Source organism: Aptenodytes patagonicus, chromosome 11 (assembly GCF_965638725.1).
Source record: "Aptenodytes patagonicus chromosome 11, bAptPat1.pri.cur, whole genome shotgun sequence".
Classification (NCBI taxonomy): Eukaryota; Metazoa; Chordata; class Aves; order Sphenisciformes; family Spheniscidae; genus Aptenodytes; species Aptenodytes patagonicus.
The window spans coordinates 15,188,571-15,205,499 of record NC_134959.1 but is presented as its reverse complement, the minus strand read 5'-3'; the positions used below and the strand labels follow the sequence as shown (position 1 = coordinate 15,205,499).

General features: G+C 38.9%; 2 protein-coding genes across 9 annotated transcripts in view; one reads left to right on the top strand and one right to left on the bottom strand.

The window, feature by feature from the left end:
- The window catches only part of PHKB (phosphorylase kinase regulatory subunit beta), an 84,568-nt gene extending 78,417 nt beyond the window's left edge, over nucleotides 1-6,151 (bottom strand). For 4 of the 8 annotated variants that reach the window (XM_076349245.1, XM_076349248.1, XM_076349249.1 and 1 more), the window contains exons 1-2: nucleotides 5,918-5,986; nucleotides 3,161-3,273 (exon numbers count right to left, since the gene is read on the bottom strand). In XM_076349245.1, the coding sequence (XP_076205360.1) occupies nucleotides 3,161-3,215 (55 nt within the window). In that variant the 5' untranslated portion in view covers nucleotides 3,216-3,273; nucleotides 5,918-5,986. Of the gene's footprint in view, nucleotides 1-3,160; nucleotides 3,274-5,917 lie in introns of all 8 variants that reach the window. The other 4 variants (XM_076349246.1, XM_076349247.1, XM_076349244.1 and 1 more) reach the window with 4 other exon arrangements.
- A 104-nt stretch (nucleotides 6,152-6,255) lies between these two features.
- Nucleotides 6,256-16,929, top strand: part of ITFG1 (integrin alpha FG-GAP repeat containing 1) — a 92,964-nt gene continuing 82,290 nt past the window's right edge. Inside the window, exons 1-5 of the mRNA XM_076349252.1 lie at nucleotides 6,256-6,448; nucleotides 10,096-10,168; nucleotides 11,626-11,771; nucleotides 13,416-13,473; nucleotides 14,055-14,129. Coding sequence (XP_076205367.1) covers nucleotides 6,274-6,448; nucleotides 10,096-10,168; nucleotides 11,626-11,771; nucleotides 13,416-13,473; nucleotides 14,055-14,129 — 527 coding nt within the window. The 5' untranslated portion in view covers nucleotides 6,256-6,273. The remainder of the gene's footprint in view (nucleotides 6,449-10,095; nucleotides 10,169-11,625; nucleotides 11,772-13,415; nucleotides 13,474-14,054; nucleotides 14,130-16,929) is intronic.

The window sequence follows — 16,929 nt, the reverse complement described above, 5'->3', positions numbered from 1 at the left end:
TACTTCAAAATCACTAAAAACCCAAACAGATAGGAAATCAAAGTGTTGCTTCCTGCATTAATACATTTAATGTCTGATAAGAGAACACTCAAAATCCTTATCCCAAGTCCAATTAAATCCCTGTTTGTCTTCAGATATTGCACTGACTAAATACACTATATCCATACTTTGAATCAAAAATGAATCCCCTTTCATTTCCTACCACGTACAGGTTCCAAAGTAATATGATTTCACCATTCATCAGGTTGAAGAATTACTAAAAAGGATAGTCATTTCCTTTCAAAGTATTAGAGAACAAGAAGAAATCTGCAACAGCCCAATAACTGATAACAGAGACATCAATTACTAGTGTAGAACTAAAGTAATAAACAGAGAAGATATTTCTGACTTAGCTAAGACATGGAAACTATAAGAAAACATTATTCAGCAGGTGAAACTCAAATGTACAACAATTCCAGGAAAAATTTATAATTTAATTTTCTCTTCTAAGCAGAATACAAAACTGAAGGAAAGTAAGGGAAGTTCTCTGAGGTGAGCTATTAGCAGTGTAAATACTTATGTATATCAACCTCTGGAGGCTGAGACTATTATGTCATCCTGATGTTAAAGTACTTTCCCATCCACTTCATTTTTATTCCAGTTATACTTCAGACTAGCATTAATTGCTCTTCAGGAAAGAGCTATAAACTGCCTAGATGTTTAGATTTAAAAGCTATGGCCACCATTTTGAAACCCTGCTCCCAAATTCGTCTATACAGAAGCTTTGAACATCCACACATCCTTGAAGATGGCAGCAATTGCAGGTACTAAAGAAAAATAGGCATCAGAATGGAATTCTGGACCTAGTCTATGGATAAAGATTTGCATATTTCAACAAGGATTGATTATTCAAATTTTTCAAAGTACAGAATTTAAAAAAACAAACAACCAAACACCCCCCCCCAAAGTTTAATCACAAACAAATGGAAGCAACACAGCAAGAATTTTTTTCCCAACATTTCACATGCCAGAAGAACAAAAGAAAATGTTTACTTGCATAATTAAATCAGCACAGACAAAAAAGCTGAGAATACCAGGTTTCTTTCGAGATTTGATCAGACTAAAAACTGACCACAGTCCTTTAATGCGACACTAGTTCTGGATATAATCCAACACTTGCGACATGAACAAGTTCTGGATCTCAGATCACAGTAACCTTCATTACCCGGTATTCGTACCGGCAGCAACATCTTCACATTACAGAAGTCATTGGGACCAAAGAGGATTTTATTTTTTCACACAGCAAAGTTTAAGAAATGATACCATATGAAAAAATCACATCCTCCCAACGTCACATTTCCCTTCCCTCAAGACCTCTCCTGCAATCTCTCCTGAGCTCAGACTTAATACAGAACTGGAGAGAAACACTGTTGGATGCAATACAGTTTATTCTAATAGTTGTCTGCCATGAAATACATCTGCTTTTAAGTCCAAACCCATGTAGCTGAGCAAGGTGATAACAGAAAATAATTTTCAGAAGCACTTCCACTAGAAGGAAAATTCATTTCTCACATGTGTAAATATCTGAACTCTGATTCCATGAACTTAACATGTACCAACTGTGCTGTTGCTGGTGGGGATTTTTAATCACTACATACAGGAGGAAACTATGATCTCACAGCTGACCCTGCTTTGAGCAAGAGGCTGGAGTAGATGACCTCCTAACATCCCTTCCAAACTGAACTGTCCTACAATTCAATGAAAACATGGTAAGGAAATGCAGGAGAGGGGCTGGGGGAGGAAGAAGAAAAAAGTGTTAAGGTATTCCTCTATCTGAATAAACATTAGGAATAAACACAAGATACAAAGTGTTACGTAGGTTGAGTAATGATAACAACACAAGTAAAAATGAGTAAAATCTTGTTTAGTTTCATCTAAATAGTTTTAAAGTGACAAAACTTTTCAACTATCATTTATCAAGAAAAATCATGTGTTAGACTATGCATATACTTCAATTACAATTTCATGGAGAAATAAAAAAGTATGTTCCAATTTATTCTGTCCTTTCTCTATTTCCTAATCATCTTAAGTGATTTCTCTCTACAGTACATTATACTTAATGGAAATTACTGATTTCAGCATTCACAGTAGCTAACAACACACAGAAGTTACTAAACACCAGAAGTAAAACACTGACTGTCAGGCCAGCACACAAGAGCTTCACATAACCAAAACACACCAAAATGCCAATGTCTACCACACAAGCCTTGTAAATGCTAGAAGCAAGGCAGAAAACCATTCAGGATATGCAAGGCAATCATTGCCATTTCTAAGAACTTGAAACAAGAGCTCTTAAAAGTACTAAAAATGTTTATTTTGCATCATAACAACAGTAACATCAAGTATCAATATAATAATTTGGAAAGAGTAATTTTTTTATTACAATGTCAACACTTCACATGTCCTTTGACATTGAGAGGCAAAACAGAAGTGCCACAGGCAGGGCAGGGTAGTTCAAGTGACTCTGTTGTGGCAAGAGACAGCTGAAATCCCCTTCCCTGGTTACTCTCACTAGCACTTGTACTGCTTTTGTGTTTCAACACAGACTAAACAAGAGTCCTATACAGTTTTCCCCAGATCAGCGAGCTTCACATATGGACACATTTGTTCCAGTCAAACTCTTTTCAAAATATATTGAGCTAAAACAGTAATGGTCTTGACAACTTCACATATTCTAGCTTCTAAAGAGAAGCTGTGCCAGGGGGCTTTATTTTGCTTCAACTTAATTTCCAAAATTCAAGCTTTGGAACAATGACTGACTTACTGGAAATTTTACTTCTTTTCTCTAAACCAGTCACATTGGGTTTTTTGAGGAGTTGAATCTAAACACCGTTCTTGGTGCACCTTTCACATGACCATCATCTTAAAAGAGAAATTTCAGTTCAGAGATTGTTACACTGAGAGATACTTACAAGAACACAAAACACAAATAAAATAGGAAGATCTGAACAGTAGATTTCAATCTAAGTAGATTCCAATTTTCAGAAACTTTCACTGAAAGAGCTCAAATTTTTAAGTTGTACTGTACAGTGCTAAAAAATGGCTAGCACAAAACACTGCATGAAACACAAAACATACAATTATTTTTTGTTGAGTACAAAACACAGAACTGCACACTTACCAAATTTTAAAAAAGCATGCGCAGAGGAGGTTCTGTCATCATCCAAATTGGCCATTTCAAATTGGTGCAGCTAATCACAAACGTCTCAGGCTAAGCTACAGCAATTTTCAAAACTGTTTAGTAAACGTTAAAGGCAATCAGCATTAAATTAAGTGAAAGCAATGTTAGTAGAGTTATTAACATGACAGAGCGCAGGACACAAAGGGTAGTAAAGTTTCATTACATTTTATGTTTCCCTCTTCTACTCTAAAAATTGGTTTTATTTTGCTTTTACTTCCATAAAACTTATCTGAGTTAAATGACACAGTCTACACAAAGTCCATCGTTTGGACATTAGACAGTAACTTTATTATTCAATAGGAAATTTGCTACTAACGTCAAAAGGTGCTGAATAAAATCTATTTGATATATTTCAGGCTTAAATAAAAATACTGATTTAACTGGTGCATATAAAAGTGTTAAGTAATAGTAAGCACGGGGACCTAAAATTCTGCTTAGGCATAGTGCTGCTTTTATCCCATGTGGAATTTACACTAGGATGTTTCTTGCAGTCATATATATTGCTTATGGTACTGAATATCTCAGTTACTTGAAGTACAACATCTTCCAGTTTGGAATGTAAAATAAGAAAATACTGTTTGTAACTACGATGACAAGTTCTTCCAAATCTTTAAAAAAGTTTATGTTTTTTAAAGTAACTAAAATTTCAGGGGTTGCAGACTGGCCAACTACTGAATATCCTTCTAATCTGCTCCTAAATATTAGTTATCACAGTAGCAACGAATGAAACAGTATTTTATTGCTTAAGGAAGGGAAAGAAAAAATTCTCAATAAAATTTGTTTTCACTGGCAAAAATGTAATTCATAATTTAATATACATAAACATGAAGATATGGATTACCTCCTACGGGATAGGGTCTTAAATAATACTTTGCTGTCGACTATAAAACATGAATCACTCATGCATTTCATGTACGTGTGTCTATACTCCATGTTTACTATATCTTACTCCAAGCATCATACTAAAAAAAAAAACCAAAACAAACAGTATTGTTTGTAAACTGGGACTCTCAGCCAATTTAGAACAGCATGGGGGAGTTTCAGCCACTTTAATGACTATACCAACCATGTCTCTTTCTGACAGTGCCAGAAAGCAAGGATAAAAGCTCTGAAGCTATACAAATTTCAACATACTTATAAAGATGCAGGAGTAAATTTGAGAAACAAGAACATGATCTTCATTTTTAGATAAGAATGTTACCTGGAAGAATATATATAAAATTTGATTTTTAAAGCAACTCTTTTATCAGAAAAGCATTTCAACTAAAATTGTCTTTATTTCTTCAGTAAATAACTTCTTCAGTTACTATATAAATGACAAAATCTCTACGAACAGGGAAAGAAGGAAGTGAACTACAATAATAATCTGTCATTATTACAGAAGACACTTTCTTATATGTTTAACAAAATAGTAGAAGGCAGCAGCAGTTAAGAAAACCTCAAGCGTTTAAAATCACCCAAATGCCTTCTGCAGTCCCAGGGCCTGGATCTGCATGGGAATCCCCAAGTTAGCACGCTGCCTTGTGACTCAGGGTTCACATACTCCCAACATGCAGGTTCCAGACTTTGTTTTGTAGAGCTCTACGGCTAAGTCTGTAAATCAATTTTCAGACAGCAGTGCTGTGTAATCATAATTGGCCACAAAGCAACAACTGATTTACTGGATAGTCTTAATAATGGTATTTTGCAAATTAATACTATACATAAGTAGAATTTTTAAAGCCGTATGAATCAGAGGAGTCTTTAATCAATCAATTTCCCTTATGAGAGCCCTCATAAAGCTCCGTTTTCTTTTCACACTGTCTGATCAGTCATTACCACAACAGAACCAATCAAATACACAAATAAGGAAATAATGATTGAGTTTTACAAGCACATATGACAAATAAATAAACACCACAGGGATCATTTGGAAAACTGTTTCCATTAGAACATTAACAATTAAAGCCCTACTAAGACTGTACTTTATTTAAAAAAAAAATAAAAATCGGGCTTTTTGAACTTTGAAAATTCAAGCCAACTCGGTAATCATGCTTTCATTTAGGCCAGAACGCAGTCCAAGTTCAGAACAGGCAATTCTCATGTTAAAAAAAAAACCTATCTTGATCCAAGGGAAACCTAGCAAAAGCCGGTACTTTTGCGTAAGTGCCCGCAATTTTAAAATACTTATTCTGTTCGACAGCTTTGTAAAACTGCAGCAATACTACCAGGAGCAGCTACCTTTCCAACCGTACTGTCAAATGACACCCGCAAACCATCTGAAACGCTGCCTGGCTAACGACGCCCATTTTAGAGCACCGCACTAGGGTCCCGCACCGGCAGGAAACCGGGCCGCCCTTTACAGCTACCGTGGAAGGATCACAGCTGCCGCCGCCGCGCAGCGAGGCGCGGGGAGCGGGAAGAGCCCCCCGAGCCCGCGCGAAGGGACCGCCGGGGAGCGGGAGCGGCCGGGCAGGGCCGCGGCGGGGCGGGAGCGGCCGGGCAGGGCCGCGGCGGGGCCGGCGGCGAGCGACGCGCCAAGCTGCGGGGGGGGGGCGAAAACAGCCACAGGGACGGCGTCGGCCAAGAGCCCGGGGAGGGTGGCGGGGCAAAGGGAGGGAGAGGAGCGCGGGAACGGGCAGTTAGCGAAGAAGGGGAGAGGCGCTGGCGAGGAGAGGGAGCCAGGGAGCTCCTCTCGGGCGAGCCAAGAGGTCAGACCTGAACGTTTAACGCGAGCCCGCAGCTCCAGCATCTTCCAGCTCACGTCGGCCATATGGGCCGTCGCGGGGGCCGCCGCCATCTCGGTGAGGACCCGCCGCGCCCGTCACTCCGCTCTGGCCAGGACAGCTGCCCTCGCCTCACCGGCGCCGCAGCCAACGAGCCGGGCAGCGATCTCCACCTGGTTACCCGCGGCAGCCGTAAAGAGACTCGCGCCAGCCGTCGCGCCGTCGTCGCAAAGCCGCCGGGTCAGTCCCGGAAGCGAGCCGGCTGTTGTGGCGGGCACACCCCTGCGCTGCCGTAAGTGATGCGGGCGGGGGCGGCCGCGGCGGGGAGCTGGGCCGCGCCGCTGCAGGATGGGGGGCTGCCGCGGCTGGCTGGGGCTGTGCCTGCTGCTGGCCCTGGCGGGGCCCGGCGCGGCCCTGCAGAACGTCACCGCCCAGCTCTTCGGGGCGGAGGCCTACGGGACCCTAGCGGCCTTCGGCGACTTCAATTCGGACAAGCAGACGGACCTGTTCGTGCTGCGAGGCGGTGAGCGCGCCGGGGGCGGGAGCGGGGCCGCCGTCGTTACCGGCGTCTGTCTGGAGGAGGGCGGGAGCGGAGGCGGCTGGCTGGCTGGGCGCTGTCGCAGGAGTCCCCGAGGAGCGCCTTGGGTGTTTTCCCCGCCGGCGTTAGGAGCGCCGGTCGCTGAGGCGGGCGTGCTCCTGGTTACGTTTCGAGGCTTACGGGGGGACGGGGGCAGGCGGGCGGCTGCAGGCGGCCGCGGTGCGCCCCGCCGTGACACCTGCGCCGGCCGCTGAGGCGGCGGTCTGCCTCGGCGTCCCTCCTGGGAGCGTGTTCTCGAAGAGGCGCGGGCTGCCTGTTTGGGAGATGCTTTCTCGGTTCTCGGTGGGTAGGGAAAGGCTTTCCCGGTGGGAGTTGTCCTGCCCACTCGGGGTGCCCTGCGGTTCCGTGAACTACTAGCTGCGTGTCCTTCGCCTCGTCTCCTAAAGCGCGGCGCTCGGTGTTCGGGTCTGTCTGCCCTACAGCTGAGGGCGAGCGTAGCGAACAATAAAACTATTGCCAAGACCAAAATCGACGTTTGCTTCGCTCCTGAGATATCTTCTGTATGGAAAGAGGTGTTTGCAGCTTGCACTAAAATATGGCTTCGTACAGGGCAAGAAATACTTCTCTTTAAAGTTGAGTTTATGGTTGTGAAACAATCTAAAGACTTTGTCCTGCAAAGTGAGTGGTCACAAATCGGTTTTTCACTCCTGCTTTCATAAAATTTGGGGAAACAGAGATGAACGTTTCACAGTTGTAAAGAGGATAAATTGCACGTTATCCTACCTTGAACACTATGTTAAAGTGGGAGGCGAGATAAATTTGTTCCACACAGCTGTCATCTGCCATGAGTTTCTGATTAGGCTTCAGACATGGGGGGACCCCAAATCAGAGCTTATTGTCAATGGTCAGTGTTATTTGTGGATGTTAATCTTGGCTTATTTTACTCGCTTGAAGCCACGCATTAAGATGATAAATTTATTCTCAGAATCACCTTTTTTATTCCTTCAATCTCAGAAATGTTTCTATAAGTAGCTTCGGTAAAGCATGAGTGAATTTCCTATCTAGTTGAGATATTTAAATGCATGGCTCCTTGAAAATGCTCCACTGGCTCATCTACTGAAAAAATGCACTGAAAGATTAGATTTAAAATGGACGTCAATGATAAGAGATTTTATTTTTACTCTCTTACCTTTCAGATGAATGCATATAAAAATGTGAACAGTTAAAAGTTTTAGAAACGAGACTCATGGTTTCTTCTTTGTTTCCGCACAGCGGCACTTGCTCTAGTTTTCCTACTTGATACTTTCTGTAAAAATCAGCCTGAAATAACCTACTTGAAAACATTATTTTTCATAATCTAAGTCTTGACAAAAAGTAGCCTGAAAAATTTACAGAATACCTTCTAAAAAAAAAAGTAATAGCCAATTCTAAATAGTAGAATTCTAAGTAGTAGAATAAATGGTAGCCAATTCTATATATTGCTGAAGAAGTGAGCGTTGGAGATAATACTAGACTTTGAGGAACAGTGATCTGGTAAAGAAGCCCAGGCCTAATAATCCTGACCCTTAATAAGGAAATGGGGATGATGTCTTGGACCTTTTGCTGGATTTATATTACTGTTCTGATCTTGAATTACTTTATTTGAATGAGAGTTATGTTTCATATGCTCAGATACATGAAAGAAAAATCAGTTTGTACTCGGAGCTTTGTAAGGGAGGGTAAACTAGCTAAACATTAGAGGTAACCTAGATCCAGAAGTATCTTGTTGCCATAACAATTCAAAATTACCAGTGGACCCTGGGTTTAGTCGATTTTTGGAACTAAAAATATATGAATAAATGGAATTGTGCATATACTTACCTGTTTTGTAAGTCTACGCACAATCAGGGATAAGTGGGGAAGCTCATGCTGTTTGCTTGTTCAACCTACCAGCTTCTAGTTATGTTTGATGCCTCTTCTAATAGTACAGGGCAGTGAGTGATCATTCCCCTATTCACCTTCTGCATTTCCTGGGGAATTTTGAAAACTTCTGTGGTATCCTCACTCAGGTGTTCAGACTGAAGACCTCTAATGTACGTAATTGTTGTTTGTATGGAAACTGTTCCCCTTTTTCACACCCTCCTATGTACTTGTTTCCTTTCTTCTGTATTCTTTTTTGAGATGAGAGGACAAGAACTGCAAATGGCATCTAGGATGTGGACACTATGGATTGAAGTAGCGGCATAGTGATTTTGTTTTCTGTTCATCTAATAATTTCCAGCAGTCAGTTTGTTTTGACTATTGATGAGCACTGAGCTGAAATTTTCATAGATCTATCTTTAGTGACCATAAAATCTCATTTCTGAGCAGTATAATTGACTTGGAACCTGGTGTGTGTAAAAACACATTTGCTGCTTCATCATCATCATTACTTTACCACGTAGATGATAAAAAGGCAGGTGAAAGTCTATAGCGTGAAATCAGAATTACAAGTTTTAGCAGACAACCTACAGCTTTATTATCAAAAGCTTAACCAGCCGGCAGAATTCTTTACCTTACTGCGTGCTGACTTTTTCAATCATCTGTGAATATGTAGTGCAACACAGGCTTTATTAGCTTGCCAGGTGGGACTGCAGTAGTTGGCCCTATCCATTTCAAAAGGGTTTGTTGTCATTTACTCATTTGCTGGAATATTCTCCTTGGCAAATACATTTATGGCAGTTATCTGTTTTTTCATAGCCAGGAAGCTTGTATTCTGCTATTTCACAGCTGTGAACTTTGCCCCAGAATGATGCTCTTGAAATATACTATGGTAGCTCGAGTTTGGAGCCGTAGAGTTATTTTCAATTAGGTAACCTAGTTCTTGCAGTTTGGGATGCTACAGGTGAGTTTCTTGGAGAATGCAGAAAACAAACATAGTAAAGGATGAGTAAAAATATTCTTTTCTTTAGCTATGAACTATTATTTTACTTGAAGGAGTAAGTGCGTGTGTATTGTGGTTGGCTGACTGAAAATACACTTCATCGTTCAGGTTAAAATTTTTTTTTCTTCCCTGAATTTCAATTATTTGTGCAACATAAAATATGGGCTTTTATTTAGCTCTTCCTGAAATAATTAAATGATAGTGGCTTGTATCATTGCCTTTAAATGAGGAAGTGCCGCAGGGAACCAGGTTACTTCTGTGAGTTTCACTTAAAGTGCTTTTGTCATCTGGCTTGGGAAAGCAGTATCAGATCCTGCTATGTCAGAGACAGTATTAAAAGAATTCATTTGAGTTAGCTTTTAAGCTTTAATTATTTATGTGGAACTGATGCCTACTACTTTTCCACATGTAATGTTTCTTAACTCATTATAGGAAGTTTTATTTTATGCCATGTGATAAGAGTAGCAGAGAGAAAGGTCTAACACTAAGCCCCAAAGAAGATTCTTGATATTTGCATTCCTTTGAGGTGCAATTAGATTTATAGGTTGTATTGAAGAAGTGCTCCTTTTGCTTCCTTTTGAATGAGAAGGAAGTAGTTGTATGGGAAGTCTTTCAAAGTTTTGCTACTGTGAGGAATGACTATTTGTGGCATAGCTTTTTAAAAGTTGTTTTTGTATTTAAAGCATTTACAATTCTCCTCTGTTATTTATCATCTTACTTGCTTTTGCAGGAAGTGAGTTGATTATCTTTTTGGCTGACCAAAAGGAGCCCTACTTTAAGCCCCGTGTTAAGTTACCGATGAAGTAAGTATTGATATTCAATGGTGAAACAATTAAGTGGCCATTTTTCTTGAAAGTGCATCTCTGCAGTCAGCGGGAACATGACTAGAATTGTCTGTGCTGCTGTTATCTGTTCGACTGTGTTGTTCAGCTTGCCCTTAGAGCTCCAGTTCTTTGATCGGTTTCCTGATTAACTTCCTCATACATTTTTGTTTTGATTTGTTTGGATTTTGTGGATCAGATGACAGAATTTGTGGAGATGAGTTTTGTCATTCATATTGTTAACTAATAGGTGTGACTTCCCACCCCCTTATGGAATTTCTATGGGGGGTTTTTTGTCCTCTAATTAGTATTAAAAATACCCATATCTTGGAATATTTTTGCAGTTGACTTGGTTTTTCAGGACTTTATTTCCTAGTAAAGCGAACTATTGTTCCATATCATAGGTTAAGTCCTTTTGGCAGGTAGTATTAGTCTCTGTCCCAAGACGTGTTTTCAGGGAAATTCTTCTAGTTGCTGTAGTTACTAATGGAATCCAGCCAATATCATCTGCTTTAGAAAGAAATATGGAGAATGGTGTTCTGGTATTTCTGTGTAGAGGTCTGTTCCTTTCTAAAGTTTAAATGTGGCTTTAAAAAAAGCATCAATTTTTAATAAATGTAAAACAATCTGTGTGTTTATGTACATGTGTATAGTTTTAACCATAATAGTATTACAGGATATGTCATTGCTTATGAATAATGCTTACTAATAGTATTATGTCTGTTAAAAGTTAAATTGCTGTAATAGCTCAGCTTCATCTTCTATAGTTCTATATATTTTTATTTTTCCTTATTCCCTCCTATCTTGGAAGGAGCTAATTTGTTTAGTGCATTAGGAATGATCTGCTTTTAATTCTTAACAGAATGATCCATGTTTATATGTGTAAAGCAGAGTCTCTGAGTAGGTAAACAAGTAAGAAAAGATAGAACAAACAAATGTAGGGAGGCGTGGCAAGATGTGGCAGAAGATAGGAGGAGATTACATTGTCTTTAAAAAGATCTAGCTATCTGGCTGACTCCTGCTGCTTAAACTGCTCCTGTTGCTTTATGGTCTTGCTCTTGGAATGCAACCAAAAGATCCTGCTCTCTGGAACGTGTTTTTGAGGACTGGTTCTACAACAAATGAAGGGTTTTAATGAAGTCTAGATAGCATTAACAAACAGGATGTGGCTGCAGAATGCCTGTTAGCTGAAGTTTAGACTTAAAAATGTCATCCTTCCTTAGAGGAAGACAGCCTGCAGCATGCTTGATTTAAAGTTACTTTTGCAATACATAAGGACTTTATAAAAAGCCAGATTGTTGAACGATAATATTGTATTAGACCAACTAATAATAACTGGGATGAAAAGGCAAGCCTTTGAACACACAAGTACTTTCAATTTTCATGCACACATTTGTACAATTATTTGCACGTGGTTTTTTGTTTGTTTTTAATTCTAGATCTCTCAGTGTTACCATAACCAGTGTAGTTCCTGGAGATTATGATGGTGATTCACAAATGGATGTCCTGCTGACTACCCGGGCACAAAATCATGGCAGAGATGAACTTTCAGTGTTTATTTTCTGGGGGCACAACCAAACATTAGGTGAGTTGCTGAGAGTGCTTATTAATAAGATTGTTAGACTTCTTAATAATTCAAAGTATTGTCAGAAAGTTATAACTCCATTTTAGAGTAGTGATTGTTTTTACAACTAAAATAGGGATTAGCAGCTATTCAGCTTCCTACCCATATATTATCTTGCTGTTAAACTGTATTCAATAATTAATGAAAGAGAACAAAGCTAAAACTCTTGCTTTATATCATGCAACAGACATAAGCAAACAATATTATAGTTTGACAGTAACCTACTAACTGAAGAGCTACTTCTCATGGCTTCCCCATTATGCATGTCAGCTTCACAAAGATTATCTCAAAAGACTTATCTTGAATTTAAAATGCGCTGAGAACCTGGTGTAAAGTTTAGTGCATAAACTTTCAAAATATTATACCTAAACTTACCAACAGTGATATAACACTCTTATTTCTGTTAAACCGAATTCTTTAAAGACAGTGACACACTAAAGTAGGTTTTGGGAGAGAGGTTTCTAGAGTCTCTATCACTGGAAGTTTTCAAGAACTTTTGAATAAACTTTTCAAGAGTCTTTTAGGAGTGTTGTAGGTATAGCTGATTCTGTCTTAGGGTAGAGTCATGGACTGTGTGAACTCTTGAAGTCTCTTCTGTTTTCTGTTGACTTTGCTTGGAAAGGGTTTTAGGAAGAGTTTACGGTTTGAAGAACAGAAAAGCAAAAGAAGATACTCTAAAGTCTGCAAAAACTACTGAAGAATAATCACTATTATAAACAACTGTGTTATAAAATAGTTACAGGTGAGGCAAGTGATGACCTTAGATACCATTGCTTCTGGCTTTAATCAGAGGTGAAACAGGCAACCTGGGAAGGTGCACTGGATCAAGTATTAAGAGAATAGGAAGTATCTGTAATATTGGGAAGAATATGAAGGATTTGGATTAACTTATGCTGTCTTGCTTCTGAATAAACAAATTTTGGGAGAGGCACAAATGAGCATATGGGGCTTAGAAAAGGAATCAGAGGTTAAAAATTCAGGCAATGGTTGGTACGTAGTCAGGCTACTGGGAAGGTATGTGGTGCCTACTTGGGTAATGGAAGTGTGACAGACAAGTCAATAGGAGGGCACTGTCATATAAAATGTGGAAATGGGAAAGAAGGGAAACAGTATGGAGAGATAAAGGAAACGGGGATGATGTGGCAAGGAGTTTGGATTACAAGTAAAAGTAAAGTCTGAGAGGTGATAACCCGATTAGGACTTAGACTCCTTGCTTCCCATTTAGGCAATCTATCTCTCATCCTTACATCAAACACTCAGTGTATATGATTAAGAATGTTTTTTACAGTGACAAAACATTAAACAGAGGTCTTATGTACAATGTTAGATTTTTAGACTGTCTTCATCCTGACTGTTTCAGATTTTGTCTGTCTGTGTGATTGCAGTCATACATAGAAATAGGTTTCACTAAGATCTATTCAGAATAATTTGTTGAAGAGTTTAGTGGAGAGAGAAGAAGCTTCAGCATTTTAACTGTAACTCACCTTTCCTGCATAATTTCAGGAAGCCATTTAGTTGTTTATGTTCAGTGGTGGCTGACTCTTTTTAATCATGCAAATGTCATAATGTTGGTAACTGAATCAAATTAATATTTTCTATTTTCAGATCTTAACCATAAAACTATGTTAAATAAGAGTTTTCAAGATGAGCCTCTAGTAATGGAGTAAGTATGACCTACTTTTTTAGAAAACAACTTTTATAATGGTGACTAAGAGCAACTGAAATATATTTTGATGCTAAAATTTGAAATACATGCTCTTTAAGAACAGGGTTGTTTGTGTAACGTCAACTGGTCTAACAAAAGGTGACAAAACATAACAGTCATCTTTACAAACCTTATATTATATCATCCTGCAATAGTAACTAAATAAGCTTTTAGTTCTTTTAATTTCAGTACTCTGTTTTATGAAGCAAAACAGCCATTCATTTTTTGGTGAATTTGTAAAGCAAAAACCTTACTGGCTTATCAGACTGAGCACAGTGCACTTCCCTCTGTGTGAAGTGCCGAACAAAAGAGAGGCAGGAAACATAGCTGGAAAATCAAATGCATGGCATAGTGTAAAATATTGAAAGAAGCGTGCTACTACCAGCAGCCAAAGAGCCAAAATTCAGAAAAGATGACATAGCTGAAAATTATTCATTGCTTGGTGGGAAAATGCTAACCAAATACAGGTTAACTTATGAACAGTTAATTTCAACTCCTATAATGACTAAGGTGATACTGAAATTGTTTTGCGTTTTCAGCTTTAATGGAGATTTGATTCCTGACATCTTTGGTGTCACAAGTGATTCAAGTAAGCCCCAGATATTCATAGGCGGGTAAGCTAAGGGTTTGTTTATTAGCATGAATTTTGAGAACTTATTCATTGTGCATCCGCTTCTGTTCTTATTAAAGAGGCATAAGACTCGTGTTTAACTGGAACTGTGCAAACATGTGAATCTTCTCTCATTTCCATGTGTATCTTTAAACATTTTACGACACACTGCATCTAATTTTTAAAGTGTTACGGAATGTCTACTTCCCCTATAAAATGAGAGCTGAGAAAACAAAATCCCTGTTATTTGACATGAGAAATAGGATAATTGTTTCTTGGAACAGTTATAGTCTCCTTTGTTTAGTACACTTTGGTATTTTTTTATTATAATCTGTATTACAGAATTCTGTGCTGTACGAAAATATAAACCAAAGGTTTTAAGTAGTGTCTGTAGAATTTAAGCTGCATTTAGTCTAATAGATGAAGTGGCAGGTTGATGATGTGAGAAGTACTGGAACATATCTTATAAGGGATGGCAAAAGGAAAATGTGCAAGAGTTTGGGGTAAACAAAAAATTCAGCTCTCGTTTGTCTAGGAAATCAATTGTAATGGGAAGGGTAGACAACATGGGAAATCAAAAGCACGGGAAGTGCAAAGTGTAAGGGTACTAAGCTACATATTGAGGAAAATATTTGGTATGCTTATTGGGGGAAGAGCTTCATAAAGAGACATAAGGCAGAGGTGACTTTAAGTAGCAATATAAGTGCGCATGCAAGTGATGTTCTCTGTATCACATCTATGTTAAGGAGTGGCTAAGGCCACTCTTCGGCAGATAGAAGTTGGGTGAAGTCTTACGAGATGAGATTGCAGTAAAGGGACTAAGTTTCGTTACTAAAGTTTCTGCTAGCCCTGGAATTTCTAGAATGGGACTAGCTAGCAAATACTGGAATAAAAATTATTATTTTAATGGAATATTTAAATGGTTAGCAAGGACTATGCAAAGGATTATTTTTGTTTAACTGTTTTGGGTGTGAATGCTGAAATCAAAGCATAACAGAAGAATGGATCTCTACTGACTTAGAAGAAGCAGTCTCTAAACAAAAATTGTAAAAGTAGCAATGTTTCTATTATTGGGCAAGATGCCAAAGAAGTTTAAATCTGTCTTTTGCAAATAAGTTATCTGTTAAAAACACTACTGGACCCTAGAGAAGGACAGCTCCCTTTCTATTCAGTTTTCCTGATACTGCTTTTGAAGTTTGTAATCTCAAAAGCCAAAGCTTTCTTTTTCTTTATCAGAACTGTTAGGATTGTGTATTCAAGGACACAAATTGGTGTGACTCTGAGTTAGTGAAAGTTTCATTATTGAACAGTGATGGATGACCTTTTTTTAACTAAAAAATATGGGTCTGTACATCTTTTCAGTTAGGCAAAAGTCACAGGAACTTAGCCATACATTCAGTCTTTGACTTTTGTAAGGAAGAACTTCATTGATAGTGTTGTGGGTTTGGGCATTCCTTGAAAAAGAAAGAAGCCTCAAAAGAAGGATACTTGAATTAGAGCTCTTTCCCTGATTTAGAGATTTTTCTCTCAATTGTCAAAGAATGTGCTCGAAAGATAGCAGAAATTATTTAGGATGCAAGTTGGATTATAAATGTCAAAATAAATACATTGTTCTTAGCTTTGTGATGATATGAAAACCACTCTTGACATTTTTCTTTTTGAACTATTTTCTTTTGACTGATAATGAATAATTGGAAAAATTAGGAACTGGGCTTGTGTTTTCTTAGAGGATTGGACCTTTAAATCAGTTACTTGAAGAAGTTTGCATCTTCTAACTTGCTATTTTGCAGCTTTTAAGTGGAACCTGGTAGGATTGTCTTGAATGTTATTTAGTAACATTCACATAGAAACTTGCAGCTCTGTCTTTCAGGAGAAATCCAGGTGTTGGCATCACAGCTGGTTTAGGTTTGCATACAATCAATACTTAGGTTTATTTTAAAAGAAAGAGTGTGTTAGGAAGTCTTTGCATTCCTCTGTGGCTGTCTTTAGCTATTGTGTCAGGAGAGGTCTGTTACCACTGGGGAAATCAATGAGCTGATTACTCTGTTTCTATGGCAACAGTACATCAGCTTTCTATTGTGCATCTCCGTGGCCCTTAAGAAATGCTTGAGTAAGGCTTTCACCCTGCCACACCCTGTGGGGATTTAAGTGGCACTGACTCTGGCAGGCAGTAGCCAAAGACCTTTATTGCTCTTGATCACATCTTTTATAGCAAGCAGAAGCATACACACGCTACCTGCAGCTTGCAGAGAGGTTATAGCCTTGTGTTCACGCGCATCTATGCTCTAGTAGACTGGCCCGTTCTTCCTCCTCCTTCACTTGTTGTGAAATGCCTTCATGGCCTTTATCTTGTTTTCTCCTTCCAGCTGCAGCACATTCCTTTTCCTCCTTTCAGCTGCAGCATATTGCTTCCTCCGTTGTTTATGTGCCTTCTCATGCCAGGTGGTACAATGTTTGCTCGTTAAAATCAAACTCAGGAGATGTCTGTTAGTGAGATTCCCATCCCCACAACACCCCATCACTGAGTTTAACAAATCTATACCTGTTGTTCCTAACTGGCTATTTTCTTTTCCTCAGAGATCATTCAGAAGCGATGTAGGGTAAATAACATTTAAATGTGTAAATGGAAACGATATCCTTCTTGGCAATATGTTTTTGGTCACTAATCCCAACTTGAATTTTATCACCATTACTTTCATTTAAATTGATGGCTTATGGAACAGAGATTTCAAATTTACAAGGGTGTTTCTGAACACCTTGTAAATGATTATATATTGAAAAATTTAATGAGCTTTTGAAGATAT